Consider the following 18,292-nt stretch of genomic DNA (forward strand, 5'->3'; position numbering starts at 1 on the left):
ACCAGCTGGTGACCGCAATGTTGTGGTACCGGTTGGTCACTTTGATCTCTCTTCCTGAGTTTGTCGCCAAGATTCAGAAGAAGCTCGTCGACTTCTTTTGGGCCAAAAGGATGCACTGGGTCGTTGCTGCGGTTCTGAGTCTCCCGCTTAGGGAGGGCGGTCAGGGGCTGGTGAGCGTCCGCACCCAGGTAGCGACTTTCTGCCTTTGGACCCTGCAGTGATACCTGTACGTTGAGGATCCACCCAGATGGTGCGCGCTGGCAACGTATTTCTTCCGCCAGTTGCACGGCCTGAATTACGACACGCAGCTCCTGTTTATCACGTTGCCGGGCGGCCGCGCATCATTGCGGGAGCTCCCTGTCTTTTACCAGGATCTGATCAGGGTCTGGAATATGGTTGCCTCCTGCCGGTGCTCTCCCCCGTCGGGGGTGGCGGCCATCCTGCAGGAGCCGCTGCTCAGGAATCCGCTCCTCCGCGGTGTTGGCTTCGGCGGCACGCGGCTGACGGAGGAGAGGGCCCTGGCCGGTAAGGTAACCAGAGTCAGGGATGTCCTGTGTGGCGGAGGAATGGGCTGGATGGCACCGGGGACACTGGCCGCACGGATGTCCTTGCGCCATGCCTGGTACGCTGCCGCCGCCATCCAGGCATTGAAAGTGGCACTTGGCCCTGACTCCACTCTGTGGGTGGAGGAGGCTCAAGCGTCTGGAGCTATCTCGTCCGATCTGACCCCTGTTCGGACGGAATTCCTCATCGGCGCCAGGACCCGAAACCTCCCTTGGGGGCGCTGTGCCTCACAACTTGAGCCGTCCCTCAGAAATCCCCTCCGTGCCTTTTCACTCTGCGCGGAGGAGTTTCCTGTACAGACTGCTCCTGCACACTCTCCACTTCCTTGCCCTTGTCTCTCACCCGGACTCGCCTTGGCATACCATCTTGCGGACCGGCGGAGGCGGAGGTCCCCAGTGCAGGGTTCTCTACGCGGGGATCCTCCAGTGTGCCATTGGGGATCACGGAGCAGTCGCGACCAATAGGCGTTTAAGCCATTTCACGGACTCCCAGGCCGCCTGCAAGAGTCTGTGTTTCATTTATTCACAGGGTATGGGAGGCTACAGCCACTGTTCAACTATTTAAGGGGGCTGCTCCTCAAGTTCTGGCTGCACTTCAGTCCCACACTCCTGATCTTTGGCCACCCGGTGAGGAGGGGGGTGGGCAGATTGGGGGACATCCTCGTGGGCCTGCTCCTGGGCCTGTCCAAGGTGGCTATCTACAGGTCCAGGTTAGACACGGGCCATGGGGGCGGTCGCTCCGACTGTCTGTCTCTCTTCTGCGGCATTCTCTGCACCCGGGTGGCCCTGGAGAGGGAGCACGCGGTATCTGCCGGTACGCTTGAGGCTTTCCGCGACCGGTGGGCACCGCAGGGGCTGGAGTGCATCCTGGATCGTTACAATAAAATTATTATTTGACACTTATTTTGGTTTTATTGATTTACTGCACATAAAAGACACCCTACCCCACCCTTCTTGTAAAAGGGGGGCCTAAAACATGAAAAAAACCAATGAGAACCAAATAATCATTCAACAGTCGATACACTCATTCTTAGTTTGACTGGGCCGCTTGCTTTGTGTTGGAGTTGTCCTCCTCTCGGGAAGGGCACTTGCAGTTGTATTTGTTCTGGTGGTATTGGATTCATGCCCAGTGTAACTCTATTCGTCCCCACAAACATTGGTTAGTAGGGAAACATCTGTACTGAGCACGAAACACTAAAATGAACAAGTGGAACAAGAAAAACAAGATGTGAAAATAAAGGGAGAAGTGGGTGCCACCTTCATTCGGTCCTATTAATAGGAAGTGTTGAAAGTGAAAGTTGTGACACGGCTTTTCTTACTGGGATTGGTTGGTCACTGGCGGCTTTTGGCGACGGGTCAGACATATTTTTATACCGATAAAGGCTGTAATGAAATATGCATTAGTTAGCCCGACCCAAACTGTAGAAATACAGGGGCCTGTCAGTGCGAACACCACGGTGTGCGGACAACACAGTGTGAACTGCTGAGAGTTTGGTGAGTGTGTGAGTTTGGTGCAGTGGGGGAAGGAGGTGCTGCTTTGCCTTGCTTTTCCGAACTTTTTCCCCAGAGCGGCAGTGGACCTGAGAGTAGAAGGCTGAGATTGTGGAATAAAAGCAGCAGCAGACCTGCAACAAGAGACAACTACTGTGCGACGTCACAGGTGAGGCAGGAGAGTCCGAGAGGTGAGCAGAGTATAAAAGGGGAGACCTAGAGCGGGAGGAGAGTCTGAGAGTCTAAGGCAAGTCATGGCAGCAGAGCTCGCACCCGTGATATGCTCCTCCTGCACTATGTGGGAAGTCATGGACACTACCAGTGTCCCTGGCGACCATGTGTGCAGGAAGTGTGTCCAGCTGCAGCTACTGGCTAACCGCATTTCGGAGCTGGAGCTGCGGGTGGATTCACTGTGGAACATCCGCGATGCTGAGACTATCGTGGATAGCACGTTCAGTGAGGTGGTCACACCGCAGGTAAAGATTACGCAGGCAGAAAGGAAATGGGTGACCGCCAGGCAGAGTAAAAGGACTAGGCAGGTAGAGCAGGAGTCCCCTAGGGCCATCTCCCTCTCAAATAGATATTCTGCTTTGGATACTGTTGGGGGAGATGGCTTATCAGGGGAAAGCAGCAAGAGCCAGGTTCGGGGCACCACGGGTGGCTCTGCTGCACAGGAGGGGAGGAAGAAGAGTGGCAGGGCTATAGTGATAGGGGATTCAATTGTAAGGGGAACAGATAGGCGTTTCTGCGGCCGCAAACGTGACTCCAGGATGGTATGTTGCCTCCCTGGTGCTAGGGTCAAGGATGTCACGGAGCAGCTACAGGGCATTCTGGAGGGGGAGGGTGAACAGACAGTAGTCATGGTCCATATTGGTACCAACAACATAGGTAAAAAAAGGGATGGGGCCCTGCAAGGTGAATTTAAGGAGTTAGGAGATAAATTAAAAAGCAGGACTTCAAAGGTAGTGATCTCAGGTTTACTACCGGTGCCACATGCTAGTGAGTATAGGAACAGGAGAACAGACAGGATGAATGCGTGGCTGCAGGGATGGTGGAGGAGGGAGGGATTTAGATTCCTGGGACATTGGGACCCGTTCTGGGGAAGGTGGGACCTGTACAAGCATGACGGGTTACATCCGAGCAGGACCGGGACCAATGTCCTCGCAGGGGTGTTTGCTAGTGCTGTTGGGGAAGGTTTAAACTAGAGTGGCAGGGGGATGGGAACCTGAGCGGGGAGTCAGAAGGGAATAAAGTTGAGAGGGGAAGACCCAGGGGAAATCTACAATACAAATAGTACAAACAGTTGTTCAAGAACAAGTGAAAGGGAAAAGCGTAGAGCAGCGGAAAGAAAGTGTACTTTAGACACGACAGATAAAATAAAAACTAGAAGGCGTAAGGCGATTAACCCAGCATCAAAGCTGTGGCAGGGGGTTGGGAACCTGAGCAGGGAGACAGAGGAAAGCGTGTCAGGATGGGAGAGAAGGTATGGAGTAAAAGGTAAAGTGTTAAAAAAGGAAAAAGCAGGAACTAAGTGTCACAAAACATATTTGAAAGTTCTTTATCTGAATGCACGTAGCATTCGTAACAAAATGGACGAGTTAACGGCACAAATAACTACGTATGGGTATGATCTTGTGGCCATTACAGAAACATGGCTGCAGGGTGACAACGACTGGGAATTAAATATGCCAGGTTATTTAACAATCAGGAAGGACAGGCAGGAAGGAACGGGAGGTGGGGTGGCTATGTTAATAAAGGAAGGAATCACTGTAATACAGAGAAATGATATTGGGACAAAGGATCAGGATAATGAAACAGTTTGGGTAGAGATAAGGAATAATAAGGGGAAAAAAACACTAGTGGGCGTCGTATATAGGCCTCCTAATAGTTGCAACTCTGCTGGAAGAAGTATTAATCAGGAAATAGTCAGGGCATGTAATAAGGGAACAGCTATAATTATGGGGGATTTTAACTATCATATTAACTGGACAAATCAAATTGGGCAGGGCAGCCTTGAGGAAGAGTTTATTGAGTGTATTAGGGATGGATTTCTTGAGCAGTATGTAACTGATCCTACAAGGGGGCAAGCAACCTTGGACCTGGTCCTGTGTAATGAGCCAGGATTAATTAATAATGTCCTAGTTAAGGATCCCCTTGGAATGAGTGACCATAACATGGTTACATTCCATATCCAATTAGAGGGTGAGAAGGTTGGTTCTCAAACAAGCGTACTGAGCTTGAATAAAGGAGACTATGATGGTATGAGAGCGGAATTGATTATAGTGGACTGGGAAAATAGATTAAAGGGTAAGACGGTACATGAACAGTGGTGTTCATTTAAGGAGTTATTTTACAACTTTCAAAAAATATATATTCCACTGAGGAAAAAAGGGTGTAAAAGAAATGACAGCCATCCGTGGCTAAGTAAAGAAATTAAGCAGAGTATCCGACTAAAAACAAGGACATATATGGTAGCCAAACTTAGTGGGAGGATAGAAGATTGGGAAGTCTTCAAAAGACAGCAAAAAGTAACTAACGGATTGATTAAGAAAGGGAAGATAGATTATGAAAATAAATTAGCAAAAAATACAAGAACAGATAGCAAGAGTTTCTATAGTTATATAAAAAGAAAAAGGGTGGCTAAGGCAAACGTAGGTCCCTCAGAGGATGAGACCGGGAAATTAATGGTGGGAAACATGGACATGGCAAAAATGCTGAACAAATATTTTGTTTCAGTCTTTACGGTAGAGGACACTAAGAATATCCCAACACTGGACAAACAGGGGGCTCTAGGGGGGGGGAGGAGCTAAATACGATTAAAATCACTAAGGAATTGGTACTCAGTAAATTAATGGGACTCAAGGCGGATAAATCCCCTGGACCTGATGGCTTACATCCTCAGGTCTTGAGGGAAGTGGCAGTAGGGATTGTGGATGCTTTGGTAATAATTTTCCAAAATTCTCTGGACTCGGCAAAGGTCCCGGCAGATTGGAAAACTGCTAATGTAACACCCTTATTTAAAAAGGGTAGTAGGCAGAAGGCTGGAAATTATAGACCAGTTAGCCTAACATCTGTGGTGGGTAAAATTTTGGAGTCTATTATTAAGGAGACAGTAGCAGAACATTTGGATAAACATAATTTAATAGGACAAAGTCAGCATGGCTTTATGAAGGGGAAGTCATGTCTGACAAATTTGCTTGAGTTCTTTGAGGACATAACGTACAGGGTGGATAAAGGGGAACCAGTGGACGTAGTGTATTTAGACTTCCAGAAGGCATTCGACAAGGTGCCACATAAAAGATTATTGCTCAAGATAAAGAATCACTGGATTGGGGGTAATATTCTGGCATGGGTGGAGGATTGGTTATCTAACAGGAAGCAGAGAGTTGGGATAGATGGTTCATTCTCGGACTGGCAACCAGTGGCCAGTGGTGTTCCGCAGGGGTCGGTGCTGGGTCCCCAGCTCTTTACAATCTATATTAACGATTTGGAGGAGGGGACCAAGTGTAACATATCAAAGTTTGCAGATGATACAAAGATGGGAGGGAAAGTAGAGAGTGAGGAGGACATAAAAAACCTACAAGGGGATATAGACAGGCTGGGTGAGTGGGCAGAGTTTTGGCGGATGCAATACAATATTGGAAAATGTGAGGTTATGCACTTTGGCAGGAAAAATCAGAGAGCAAGTTATTATCTTAATGGCGAGAAACTGGAAAGTACTGCAGTACAAAGGGATCTGGGGGTCCTAGTGCAAGAAAATCAAAAAGTTAGTATGCAGGTGCAGCAGGTGATCAAGAAGGCCAACGGAATGTTGGCGTTTATTGCTCGGGGGATAGAATATAAAAACAGGGAGGTATTGCTGCAGTTATATAAGGTATTGGTGAGACCGCACCTGGAATACTGCATACAGTTTTGGTCTCCATACTTAAGAAAAGACATACTTGCTCTCGAGGCAGTACAAAGAAGGTTCACTCGGTTAATCCCGGGGATGAGGGGGCGGACATATGAGGAGAGGTTGAGTAGATTGGGACTCTACTCATTGGAGTTCAGAAGAATGAGAGGCGACCTTATTGAAACATATAAGATTGTGACGGGGCTTGATCGGGTGGATGCGGTAAGGATGTTCCCAAGGTTGGGTGAAACTAGAAAAGGGGGCATATTCTTAGAATAAGGGGCTGCTCTTTCAAAACTGAGATGAGGAGAAACTTCTTCACTCAGAGGGTAGTGGGTCTGTGGAATTTGCTGCCTCAGGAAGCTGTGGGAGCTACATCATTAAATAAATTTAAAGCAGAAATAGACAGTTTCCTAGAAGTAAAGGGAATTAGGGGTTACCGGGAGTGGGCAGGAAATTGGACATGAATTTAGATTTGAGGTTAGGATCAGATCAGCCATGATCTTACTGAATGGCGGAGCAGGCTGGAGGGGCCAATTGACCTACTCCTGCTCCTATTTCTTATGATCTTATGACCCTCCTGAATTGGTTAATTGCAACGTTCTTTAACGTTGTCGAAATTCTTTCTGGTCCTCTTTGGGAAAGTGTATGAGGGCTCCAGGTGGAGAGGGTCTGGAGTCACGACACGGCGCCCTCTCATGTAACGGGTCGGGGCTTCGCTCTGAATTGAAGGGGAGGAAAATACCGGGATTGTTTCTGATTTCGCTCATTAGTTATCGAACAGCCAGTGGGGGCAGACTGGCAGCTCCGAGTTCGTGTTTTTCTTTCTAGTTATTTTGTTGGTTAGTATTTTTCTTTCTAGTTAATTGGTTGGTTAGTATTTTTCTTTCTAGTTATTTTGTTGGTTAGTATTTTTCTTTCTAGTTAATTGGTTGGTTAGTATTTTTCTTTTTAGTTATTTTGTTGGTTAGTATTTTTCTTTCTAGTTAATTGGTTGGTTAGTATTTTTCTTTTTAGTTAATTTGTTGGTTAGTATTTCTGCTTTTTAATTTATTGGTTAGTATTTTTCTTTCTAGTTATTTTGTCGATTCGTATTTGTTATATTTTCTAGTCGGTTTTAGGCCCCCGGTTTGACCCACTCCCTGAGCCCCGCTCAACTTCCGCAAATTGGATCCGGTCGGCCGGCGGACACGTCCCCACGGCCCCGACACCGGTTGTGGTTCGGAATAAAACCTTCCCCTCCTCCCCCCGGATCCTGCTCCGGGCCGGATATATATTGGAGACTCGGGCAGGCTGGATGGTCTGCGGCGTGACGGGCACGGCTGGAGAGGCGGGGTCCGCACCGCCCGGGATTGCGGAGTGGGCGGCGGCGCAATTAAACGGTACGGTATCGGCACACACCGCCTTCGCTCGAGTGAACAGCCGCCGGAGGAGGGGGGGGAAAAAGGGGCCGTCGACTGACATTTCCGTGTCGGCCTCAGGCCCCGAGGGCGGCGCTGGAGCTGTAGTAATGCTGGCTCCGGCTGAACCCCCGCCCGCCTGCCTCTCACTGCCGGCCGATTACAAACAGACTGCGGTACTCGGTGTGAAAATTCAACACCACCAACTGAGGGAGTGGCGGAGGAGTAAACGGTTTGGGGGGCATTGTATCGCAGAATAATGACCGGTGAGGAAGGCCGATTGTGCCAATCCTTTGGCAATAATGGTTTCGGCCGTTGGCAGCGGGCTGGCAGTAGCGGTTTCGGCCGTTGGCAGCGGGCTGGCAGTAGCAGTTTCGGCCGTTGGCAGCGGGCTGGCAGTAGCAGTTTCGGCCGTTGGCAGCGGGCTGGCAGTAGCAGTTTCGGCCGTTGGCAGCGGGCTGGCAGTAGCAGTTTCGGCCGTTGGCAGCGGGCTGGCAGTAGCAGTTTCGGCCGTTGGCAGCGGGCTGGCAGTAGCAGTTTCGACCGTTGGCAGCGGGCTGGCAGTAGCAGTTTCGGTCGGCTATTGGCAGCGGGCTGGCAGTAGCAGTTTCGGCCGTTGGCAGCGGGCTGGCAGTAGCAGTTTCGGTCGGCTATTGGCAGCGGGCTGGCAGTAGCAGTTTCGGTCGGCTATTGGCAGCGGGCTGGCAGTAGCAGTTTCGGTCGGCTATTGGCAGTGGGCTGGCAATAGCGGTTTTGGCTATTGAGTAATAACGGTGTCTCTTGTTGATAGGTTGGCAATAGTGGTTTCTGTTATCATTGACTGACTTTAGTTATGAACTTAACTGTTGCTGTACTGTGAGGGAATGGTTGCATTTAGCCAATCTGCACCAGTCAGCAACAATTGGTTTGTATCCACTAGCCAAAATTTCAAATCTTGCAATACTCAAATCAAAAATGAACGGGGAAATGTATATCCCATATGAAAATATATACACTGAAATAGATCTCTTGCTCTCCCACCATTTAGTTGTCCTATATAGTTATGTCGCTGCCTAAATATTTTTATATGTACGGATTCTTAAAATCGTTTCTTCACTGATTTTCAGCATGTAGACGATCAGACTGCCAGCGCACACATTCCACGTTAGACATGCTGTGCTGACATTATTTGTAAACAATTTTACAACACCAAGTTATAGTCCAACAATTTTATTTTTAATCCCACAAGCTTTCGGAGGCTTCCTCCTTCCTCAGGTGAACGGTGTGGAAATAACATTTTCGAATCCTTCGCATTTTAAAATCACAGAACAATGCCTGGTGATTACTGCCCGTTGCCAAGGCAATCACAGTGAGCAGACAGAAAGGTGTCACCTAAAAAGGCCACCGAATATACAAACACCCAAAAACAAAAAAAGAGAGAGAGATAAGGAAGACAGTCAATGACCCGTTATATTAAAAACAGATAACATTTGTTCGCTGGTGGGGTTACGTGTAGTGTGACATGAACCCAAGATCCCGGTTGAGGCCGTCCTCATGGGTGCGGAACTTGGCTATCAATTTCTGCTCGACGATTTTGCGTTGTCGTGTGTCTCGAAGGCCGCCTTGGAGTATGCTTACCCGAAGGTCAGTGGCTGAATGTCCATGACTGCTGAAGTGTTCCCCGACGGGGAGAGAACCCTCCTGTTTGGCGATTGTTGCGCGGTGTCCGTTCATCCGTTGTCGCAGCGTCTGCATGGTCTCGCCAATGTGCCATGCTCTGGGGCATCCTTTCCTGCAACGTATGAGGTAGACAACGTTGGCCGAGTCACAGGAGTATGAACCGTGCACCTGGTGGGTGGTGTCCTCTCGTGTGATGGTGGTATCTGTGTCGATGATCTGGCATGTCTTGCAGAGGTTACCGTGGCAGGGTTGTGTGGTGTCGTGGACGCTGTTCTCCTGAAGGCTGGGTAATTTGCTGTGAACGATGGTTTGTTTGAGGTTGGGTGGCTGTGTAAAGGCGAGTAGTGGAGGTGTGGGGATGGCCATAGCGAGGTGTTCGTCATCATTGATGACATGTTGAAGGCTGCGGAGAACATGGCGTAGTTTCTCCGCTCCGGGGAAGTACTGGACGATGAAGGGTACTCTGTTGGTTGCGTCCCGTGTTAGTCTTCTGAGGAGGTCTATGCGATTTTTCGCTGTGGCCCGTCGGAACTGTCGATCGATGAGTCGAGCGTCATATCCCGTTCTTACTAGGGCGTCTTTCAGCGTCTGTAGGTGTCCATCGCGTTCCTCCTCGTCTGAGCAGACCCTGTGTATTCGCAGGGCCTGTCCATAGGGGATGGCCTCTTTGACGTGGTTAGGGTGGAAGCTGGAAAAGTGGAGCATCGTGAGGTTGTCCGTGGGCTTGCGGTAGAGTGAGGTGCTGAGGTGCCCGTCTTTGATGGAGATTCGTGTGTCCAAGAAAGAAACTGATTCTGAGGAGTCGTCCATGGTGAGCTTGATGGTGGGATGGAACTTGTTGATGTTATCGTGTAGTCTTTTTAGTGATTCCTCACCGTGGGTCCATAGAAAGAAAATGTCGTCGATGTATCTGGTGTATAGTGTTGGTTGGAGGTCCTGTGCAGTGAAGAAGTCCTGCTCGAACTTGTGCATGAAAATGTTGGCGTATTGGGGTGCGAATTTGGTCCCCATGGCTGTTCCGTGTGTTTGGGTAAAGAACTGGTTATTGAAGGTGAAGACATTGTGATCCAGGATGAAGCGGATGAGTTGTAGGATGGCGTCTGGAGATTGGCTGTTGTTGGTGTTGAGTATTGATGCTGTCGCAGCGATGCCGTCATCGTGGGGGATACTGGTGTAGAGTGCCGAGACGTCCATCGTGGTGAGAAGTGTTCCTGGTTCAACAGGTCCGTGGGTACTGAGTTTTTGTAGAAAGTCTGTAGTGTCGTGACAGAAGCTGGGGGTTCCCTGCACGATGGGTTTCAGGATGCCCTCGATGTATCCAGAGAGGTTCTCACACAGGGTTCCATTGCCTGATACGATAGGACGTCCGGGTGTGTTGGCTTTGTGTATCTTTGGGAGGCAGTAGAAGTCTCCCACGTGGGGAGTACGTGGGATGAGAGTGCGTAGGATGTTTTGAAGGTCTGGATCGAAGGTCTTGATCAGTTTGTTGAGCTGATGGGTGTGTTCTTTGGTCGGGTCTGCGGGTAACCGTCTGTAGTGTTCCTGGTTGTCCAGTTGTCGGTATGCTTCTTTGCAATAGTCCGTTCTGTTCTGTATGATGATGGCTCCTCCTTTGTCCGCTGGTTTGATGACGATGTTGCGGTTGGTCTTGAGAGCTTTGATGGCGTTGCGTTGTGCTCGGGTGACATTCTGGACTGTCTTCCGAGTGCGGCTGATGAATCTGGCATAGACGCATTTCCTGACAGCTTGAGCATACATGTCAAGCTGAGGGCAGCGACCCTCTGGAGGAGTCCAGTGAGACTCTTTCCTCTTCGGTTGCTGTATCGCGGATCCCTCTGTCTGCTGTTCCGGATCGTTGATTGTCTCATTGGGTTCGCTGCTGAAATTTTGTGGTTTGTGGTAGAATTCCCGGAGCCTCATTCTCCTGATGAATTCCTCTGTGTCTGCCGCGAGACTAGTGGGGTCCATTTTGGTAGTGGGGCAGAAATTGAGCCCTCGGCTGAGAACTTCGATTTCGTCTGGTTGAAGGGTGTGGTCGGACAAATTGACGATAAACTTCCCTGTTGTTGCAACCGTGGTACCAGGGGAAGCTTGGTCGATGCTGGTGGTGATGCCGAGTTTCTCAAGCTTCCTGCTCTTGGTTTTCATGTCGGCAGCGTAGTTCCGTTGCCTCGTATGTTTGGCGGTATATCGTCGCTGGTCTGCTGTGTCCTGAGTACAGGTTGAGAGTATGGACTCTATCTTTGTTTCGAGGTTGTGGCGTCTGCTGTAGAGTTGGTGTATGAGATGGTTGCGGAGTGTGCGAGAGGTACGGCGGCAGAGTCTCTCAGCATAATCTGAGTTGTATGTGGACTTGAGTGGGTTTGTGATCTGTAGTCCTTTCGGGATCTTGTCTGCTTTCTTGCAGCTCTGTAAAAACTTGATGTCTGTGTCTAAATGCGCGATCTTCTTGGATATCCTTTCCACTGTGAGCTGGCAGTTTGTGGTGTCGATGGTCGCCATGATGTGGAGATGCCGGTGATGGACTGGGGTTGACAATTGTAAACAATTTTACAACACCAAGTTATAGTCCAACAATTTTATTTTTAATCCCACAAGCTTTCGGAGGCTTCCTCCTTCCTCAGGTGAACGGTGTGGAAATAACATTTTCGAATCCTTCGCATTTTAAAATCACAGAACAATGCCTGGTGATTACTGCCCGTTGCCAAGGCAATCACAGTGAGCAGACAGAAAGGTGTCACCTAAAAAGGCCACCGAATATACAAACCCCCAAAAACAAAAAAAGAGAGAGAGATAAGGAAGACAGTCAATGACCCGTTATATTAAAAACAGATAACATTTGTTCGCTGGTGGGGTTACGTGTAGTGTGACATGAACCCAAGATCCCGGTTGAGGTCGTCCTCATGGGTGCGGAACTTGGCTATCAATTTCTGCTCGACGATTTTGCGTTGTCGTGTGTCTCGAAGGCCGCCTTGGAGTATGCTTACCCGAAGGTCGGTGGCTGAATGTCCATGACTGCTGAAGTGTTCCCCGACGGGGAGAGAACCCTCCTGTTTGGCGATTGTTGCGCGGTGTCCGTTCATCCGTTGTTGCAGCGTCTGCATGGTCTCGCCAATGTACCATGCTCTGGGGCATCCTTTCCTGCAACGTATGAGGTGGACAACGTTGGCCGAGTCACAGGAGTATGAACCGTGCACCTGGTGGGTGGTGTCCTCTCGTGTGATGGTGGTATCTGTGTCGATGATCTGGCATGTCTTGCAGAGGTTACCGTGGCAGGGTTGTGTGGTGTCGTGGACGCTGTTCTCCTGAAGGCTGGGTAATTTGCTGCGAACGATGGTCTGTTTGAGGTTGGGTGGCTGTGTAAAGGCGAGTAGTGGAGGTGTGGGGATGGCCATAGCGAGGTGTTCGTCATCATTGATGACATGTTGAAGGCTGCGGAGAACATGGCGTAGTTTCTCCGCTCCGTACGTCAGAGCAATTGTCAACCCCAGTCCATCACCGGCATCTCCACATCATGACATTATTTGTGTCCTGGATAACAATGATCCCTCAACCAACATCACTAAAACAGATTATCTGATCATTATCACATTGCTGTTTGTGAGACCTTGCTGAGTGCAAATTGGCTGCCATGTTTCCTACATTACAACAGTGACTACACTTCAAAAGTACATTGGCTGTAAAGGGCTTGGGATGTCCTGAGGCGGTTGTTAAGGGTGTCTGGATATTTCAAATTAAGTTCCACATACAGTGTATAGGATATAGGACAACCTGACATTATGAAACACATGGTATGTTTATGAGGGCCCATTCAGTCCATCCATAATCCACTTGTATTCGCTACCATTATGGTGATTAGATGCACAAATCATAATGTTCATTCCTGCTTTTCATCTGCTTTAGGTCAACTTTGGATGTCAAATATATATTATCTTGGTATAAAATAAACCTCATTTTTAAGATTATTGGCTTCTGCCTTCTTTACCTTGAAATATGCAAGTTAATACAATTACGTTTCCCATGTTGTCTCTGTCACTGTTGCTGCAAACTTATATTTTGATTAACTCTGCTGTTTTTTTTGTCCGTATCTTGTTTTTGAGTTTTAATGATGTTCCAAATTAAAAAAAATGTTTTCTCTGATTTTTCTCTAAATTTATCTTTTTTTGGAGACCGTTCCTCTTCCCCGCCCCCCGACATGATTTTCTCCCAGTTTTTGATACTAAAAATAGAACCTGAAAAATACCCCAAAAAAACTAAAATAATGAAGCAGTCCATGCCTGCATGCAGCAAGACCTGGACAACATTCAGGCTTGGGCTGAAAAGTGGCAAGTAACATTTGCACTACACAAGTATCAGGCAATGACCATCTTCAACAAGAGAGAGCATAACCATCTTCCTATGATATTCAGTGGTATTACAATTGCTGAATCCCCCATTATTACACCCTGGGGGTCATCATTGACCAAAAACAACTGGACCAGCCACATAAATACCGTGGCTACTGGACCAGGTCGGAAACTGGGTATTCTGGGACTAGTGGCTCATGTCTTGACTCCTCACTGCCTTTCCACCACCTATAAGACACAAGCCGCGAGTGTGATGGAATACTCTCCCCTTGCCTAGATGGGTGCAGCTGCAGCAGCACTTAAGAAGCTTGACACCATCCAGGACAAACCAAGCCGCCAGTTTAAACATCCACTCTCTCCACCACCGGGGTCCCGTGGTTGCAGTGTGTACTATCTAAAGGATTCACTGCAGCAACTCGTCAAGGCTTCTTCGACAGCTCCTTCCAAATCCGTGATGGGCAGCAGGTGCATGGGAACACTATCACCTCCAAGTTCCCCTCCAAGTCACATACCATCCTGACTTGGACATATATTGCTGTTCTGTCATCGTTGCTGGGTCAAAATCCTGAAACTCCATACCTCACAGCACTGTGGCAGCATCTTCACTACGCGGACTGCAGCAGTTCAAGAAGGCCCACCAAAACCTTCAAGGGCAAATGGGGATAGGCAATAAATGTCGGCCTTGCTAGCGACACCAACATCTTAAGAATTAAATTTTTAAAACCCAGATTTTTAAATTGGCAATAAAAGCTGACTTTAATGTTCCTTATTTACATGTTACTCTCCAGACACAACAATTAGGAGGAGGATATGAGGGTAGCATTTTCCTCTTTCCCCACCCTCCCAACCATTTCTTTGGTGCAGGTTATATCCTGCCTCCAGATGCTACAACTGTCCCTCATAACCCTTGATCTTTATATTGGGTTATGAGTGCTGTTCCTATAGTTTTGCACATATTAATTTTAAGACTAAACACTGTAGCTTTATTGTAACAAAAGGGGAAGTTTACAGTGTATCTTCCTTCAAAACCAAACTCTTGAGGAAAATAATTTTCTTGGCAAGTATTCTCGAGGCAATAATTTATCTGGAAAGTATATTGTTAGTAATATACTTTTTTTAAAAAACACCTAATTGTCAAATTGCAACTTTTCCAACTAAAATATTGCATCTGGTTATTTGCTGTATACTACCCTTACAAAGCTGTATGTTAAATTCCAGTTAATATTATTTTGGGCTGCCTGTAGCCTGAATCCCTCCCAAATTTCCTAACTTTTTAAAATTGAGAAACTGAAGGGCATCCGAAAGTGCAATACAACCAATGGATCACATTTTGAAATGCAGTCATTGTAGTTATAGGCAAATTCAGCAACTAGTTTGTGCACAGCAGGGTGCCACAAACAGCAAGAAATAATTAACAGGATAATCTGATAGTGGCCTCAGCTTAACATCCTATCCAAAAGATGATGCAACACTCCGTCAGTACTGCACTGAAGTGTCAGTCTAGATTGTATTCAAGTTGAAGTTCATAGTGGGGCTTGAAAAAATAGCTATATTACATGGCTCTATGTAATTCTGTGTAATTTCCATAGTGAGATGTCATTAAAATGTGGATTCTGCAAGCGGACAAAGGAGGAAGCGTTCAGTGGAGAACTGCTCTTTTCTCAGGATAGTCAACTGGTAGTTCACCGCAGATGTCTGGTAAGTGTACTTTTTAATGGTTTTAGCATACGAAGTAAGGTAATGATATCTTGTGTGTTCAAAGCTTTTATACTAATTTGGTTTTACAGAAATGCATGGAGAGAACATTTGGTTTAGTGGTAGCAGTCCCGCCTCTGAGCCAGAAGGTGCAGGAGTCCAACCCCGCTCCAGACAGTACTGGCGAGCAGTGACTGGAGCTCTGGCTCTGAATTCTGGGCTGACATCCAGCAGGATACTCGCATCCAGTAGGTGTTGGTGCCCACCCCTCATCGTATGGGTGGTGGGAGCCCATAAAGACCTCCCGCCATATAGGACTAGCCACCCTATTGACTTGTATAGAGCTGGTTACGGCCGTGGAAGAAGTGTTTATGTCATGGCCTGTCAGACTGCTAATCAGCCTGCGAATCCTTCTATTACTTCACAGTCTTCCCTTGGAGAATAGTGTGAAGATATGGGAAGAACAACTGAAATACATTTCTATCTGAGAACAGTCTGAGTTCACAAGATAAATATATATGAGAAAGAGCATATATCACAGCATCCTGCTGTTTTTTTAAATGCCATCAGAGCTTTTGCATTTAATACCATACTTGGACATTCATTTCATCTGTGGTTTATTCTGTCTGTGAAGAACTGATATCCTAAATTTGCTTTTTGGTAGCTTGAATGTGCTTCTCTGTCTGACTGTCATAATTTAATTTGGAGCATTGTCAGTGACTCCTGTGAAATGTTTCCAATGGTGCTGGCAGCCTTCTGGTACCTTGCCCAAGTATTCATTATCATATGGGACCACATTCTTTTACATTCTCTTGAGCTTGCTGAGTTATAATTGAGTTATTTCCCCAGTTACTGTCTGGTTAGCTGACCTCAGCCAATCACGAATCAAACGTGGGATCTTTGTGGTGTGTATGACTCATTACCGAACCACAAGGCATTTTTACCTGCTGTGCTCTTGGGGGAGTCACTTATGCACATTTCTGTGACTGACCTGCACCTTGCCTGTGGCATTCACTGATCATTAGATCAACTAGGACTCTATGGAGTTGTTTCTAACATCATCTGGGTTGCATCTGTGGGAAAATTTGTTCACAACATGTAGCAACCTTTTATCACATGAGTGACAGTCAGCCTCCTGGTATATATCATCAAAGTCTATAATAAAAGCAAAATATAGTTATGCGAAATAGGTTTATAGCTTCTGGAAGTTTCCAATTTATGTGTTCCATTTGGCTTGTTTGGTAGCAGCCTTTGGGTTAGAAAGTTGCAGGTTCAAGCCTGATCCCTGGGTTGAGCTCATAATCTAGGCTGTCACTCTAGTAACTGTTACGGAGGGAGTGCTGCAATGTTAGAGATCCCATCCTTGGCTTGAGGCATTAAACCAAAGCCGCATCTGCCAATGTATTTCAAAGAAATTAATTGTGTAAAGTACTTTGAGATATTTCAATGTGATCAGTCGTCTTAGGAATATAAATGTTATTATTTATGCTCTATTTCATTTTTAATGAATTTACAGCTAAATATACAGTTTCCAGAAACTTGCATGCTATTTATGCTTGAACAGGAGTAGCATGCTGCAAGATTGCCTTTTTACTGAGTTACTTCGCATCAGAGTTTATGCAACGTATCCACCAAAACCTGTAGGTTTCCTTTTTGCTCTGTTACCTCAAGCAACCCAACATCTAACATTTACTCTGCATTCTTGGTTCCGTCTATTCGCCAGACTTTACAATTCCCAGTGTTGGGACACCATCTGCCATCTCTCTGCCCATTGATTTAGCCTGTCCAGATCTCTTTGGATTATTGCACATTGGTTAGCATCGTTTGCTACTGACTATTTGGTACTCGTGGTAAATTTAGTCATCTTGGACAATATTCTGGTCCTGTAAGTCATTTATGAAAAGTATAAACAATAGCAGCCTCACCAACAGCACTTGCCAACAGGCAACTCTGAAATCTCCTCATTCACCACATCTCTTCACGTCAAACTTTCATGAAACTAACAAAGTGCTCATATTCTTAGAATCCTTTTGAGATCTTTGGAAATGATAACGGGGGTGCTTTGCCCATGGAGTCTTAACTCGCAGCCACAGAATGGAATACAAATGGTCGGCACAAGAGAGCTGCTGGATAGGGAAGGCCAGACTTAAATTTTTATATAATTTTGAAGCAGGGTAAAGTTCTCAGCCATTATTAATTTTTTATAATTTCAGAGCGGTTTTTCTTGTGGTCTGAAATTGTCAGTAAAGTTACAATTGTTCAGTAATCTTTAAATATCATCTTGCTTTATACTGAAAATTGCCTATTGCGGGATAGAAAGATCAATGATGAGGCTTTATGCTACATCTGTGAATTGAATATCAGTGATTTACAAGAAAACTTGCTGTTGAATCCTGTATATTTAATATCGCATTCCCAGTGTGTTGGACTATCCTGCATGATATATATAACTTTTTCCTGACTACTATTTTAAAAGGTCTTACTTTCTTCTTCCTTGTTGTTAGCTCTCCAGTCAAGGGACAGTTGTGGTGCTAATAAGATGTTAGTTATGTGGTTTGAACTAAAGTTCTCACTTTTTTTCCCCAGCTATTTTCTTCTGTACCCAAGACATCGAAAAAATCCAAGAGTGAAAATCTTTGCGGAATTTCAGTGCCCGCTATTAAAAAGAAATTGCGGAAAGTCATTAAAACGGTAATTTTATTTTTCCTTATAAGAATATTCAAATATCTAGCAGTTTTCAGTTTATCTTGTCGATAGAGAGTACCACTTTTGTTGTGAAGCACTTTTTGTCCTGAGGATGTGATAAGGCACTGCTATATGTAAGTTCTATATTTTATTTTCTTTCTGTTGCCTCCCAGGAAATGACAGAGAGGTCAGGAAGACGACCTGCTCCCAGGCCTCCCTCAGTGTTGCAGGAATGTGCCTTAGTATTGTGTCTTTTTTTTCCACCTCCTGTATCAGGGGAACTTGCCATGTCGGATAATTGCAGGTCTGAATTTTATGTGCTACCATGCCTTTGTTACAAAGTATTGGAGCACCAGTAATCTGTGCCACTTTTCCATTGGAAGCAGTGTAATATTTTTTTTAGAAAGCTCGTTGTGCTGCATTTTGAAGTATTCTGCAAATTGCAGATATGTCTTCTCAGCCTTAAGTACTACTGACATAATTCAGGCTTCAAGTATTATGATATTGAAATTACATTTATTATTTCTTTATACCTGAAATCTTATCCAAGCAGGTGATATA

The 18,292-nt window shown here is 46.4% G+C and overlaps 1 protein-coding gene across 1 annotated transcript in view; it reads left to right on the forward strand.

Annotated features, from left to right (window-relative positions):
- The first annotated feature begins 7,118 nt into the window (after positions 1-7,118).
- The window catches only part of phf11 (PHD finger protein 11), a 246,166-nt gene continuing 234,992 nt past the window's right edge, over positions 7,119-18,292 (forward strand). Inside the window, exons 1-3 of the mRNA XM_067993443.1 lie at positions 7,119-7,328; positions 14,941-15,049; positions 17,633-17,737. Of these exons, the coding sequence (XP_067849544.1) occupies positions 14,945-15,049; positions 17,633-17,737 (210 nt within the window). The 5' untranslated portion in view covers positions 7,119-7,328; positions 14,941-14,944. The remainder of the gene's footprint in view (positions 7,329-14,940; positions 15,050-17,632; positions 17,738-18,292) is intronic.

Source organism: Heptranchias perlo, chromosome 11, assembly GCF_035084215.1.
Source record: "Heptranchias perlo isolate sHepPer1 chromosome 11, sHepPer1.hap1, whole genome shotgun sequence".
Lineage (NCBI taxonomy): Eukaryota > Metazoa > Chordata > Chondrichthyes > Hexanchiformes > Hexanchidae > Heptranchias > Heptranchias perlo.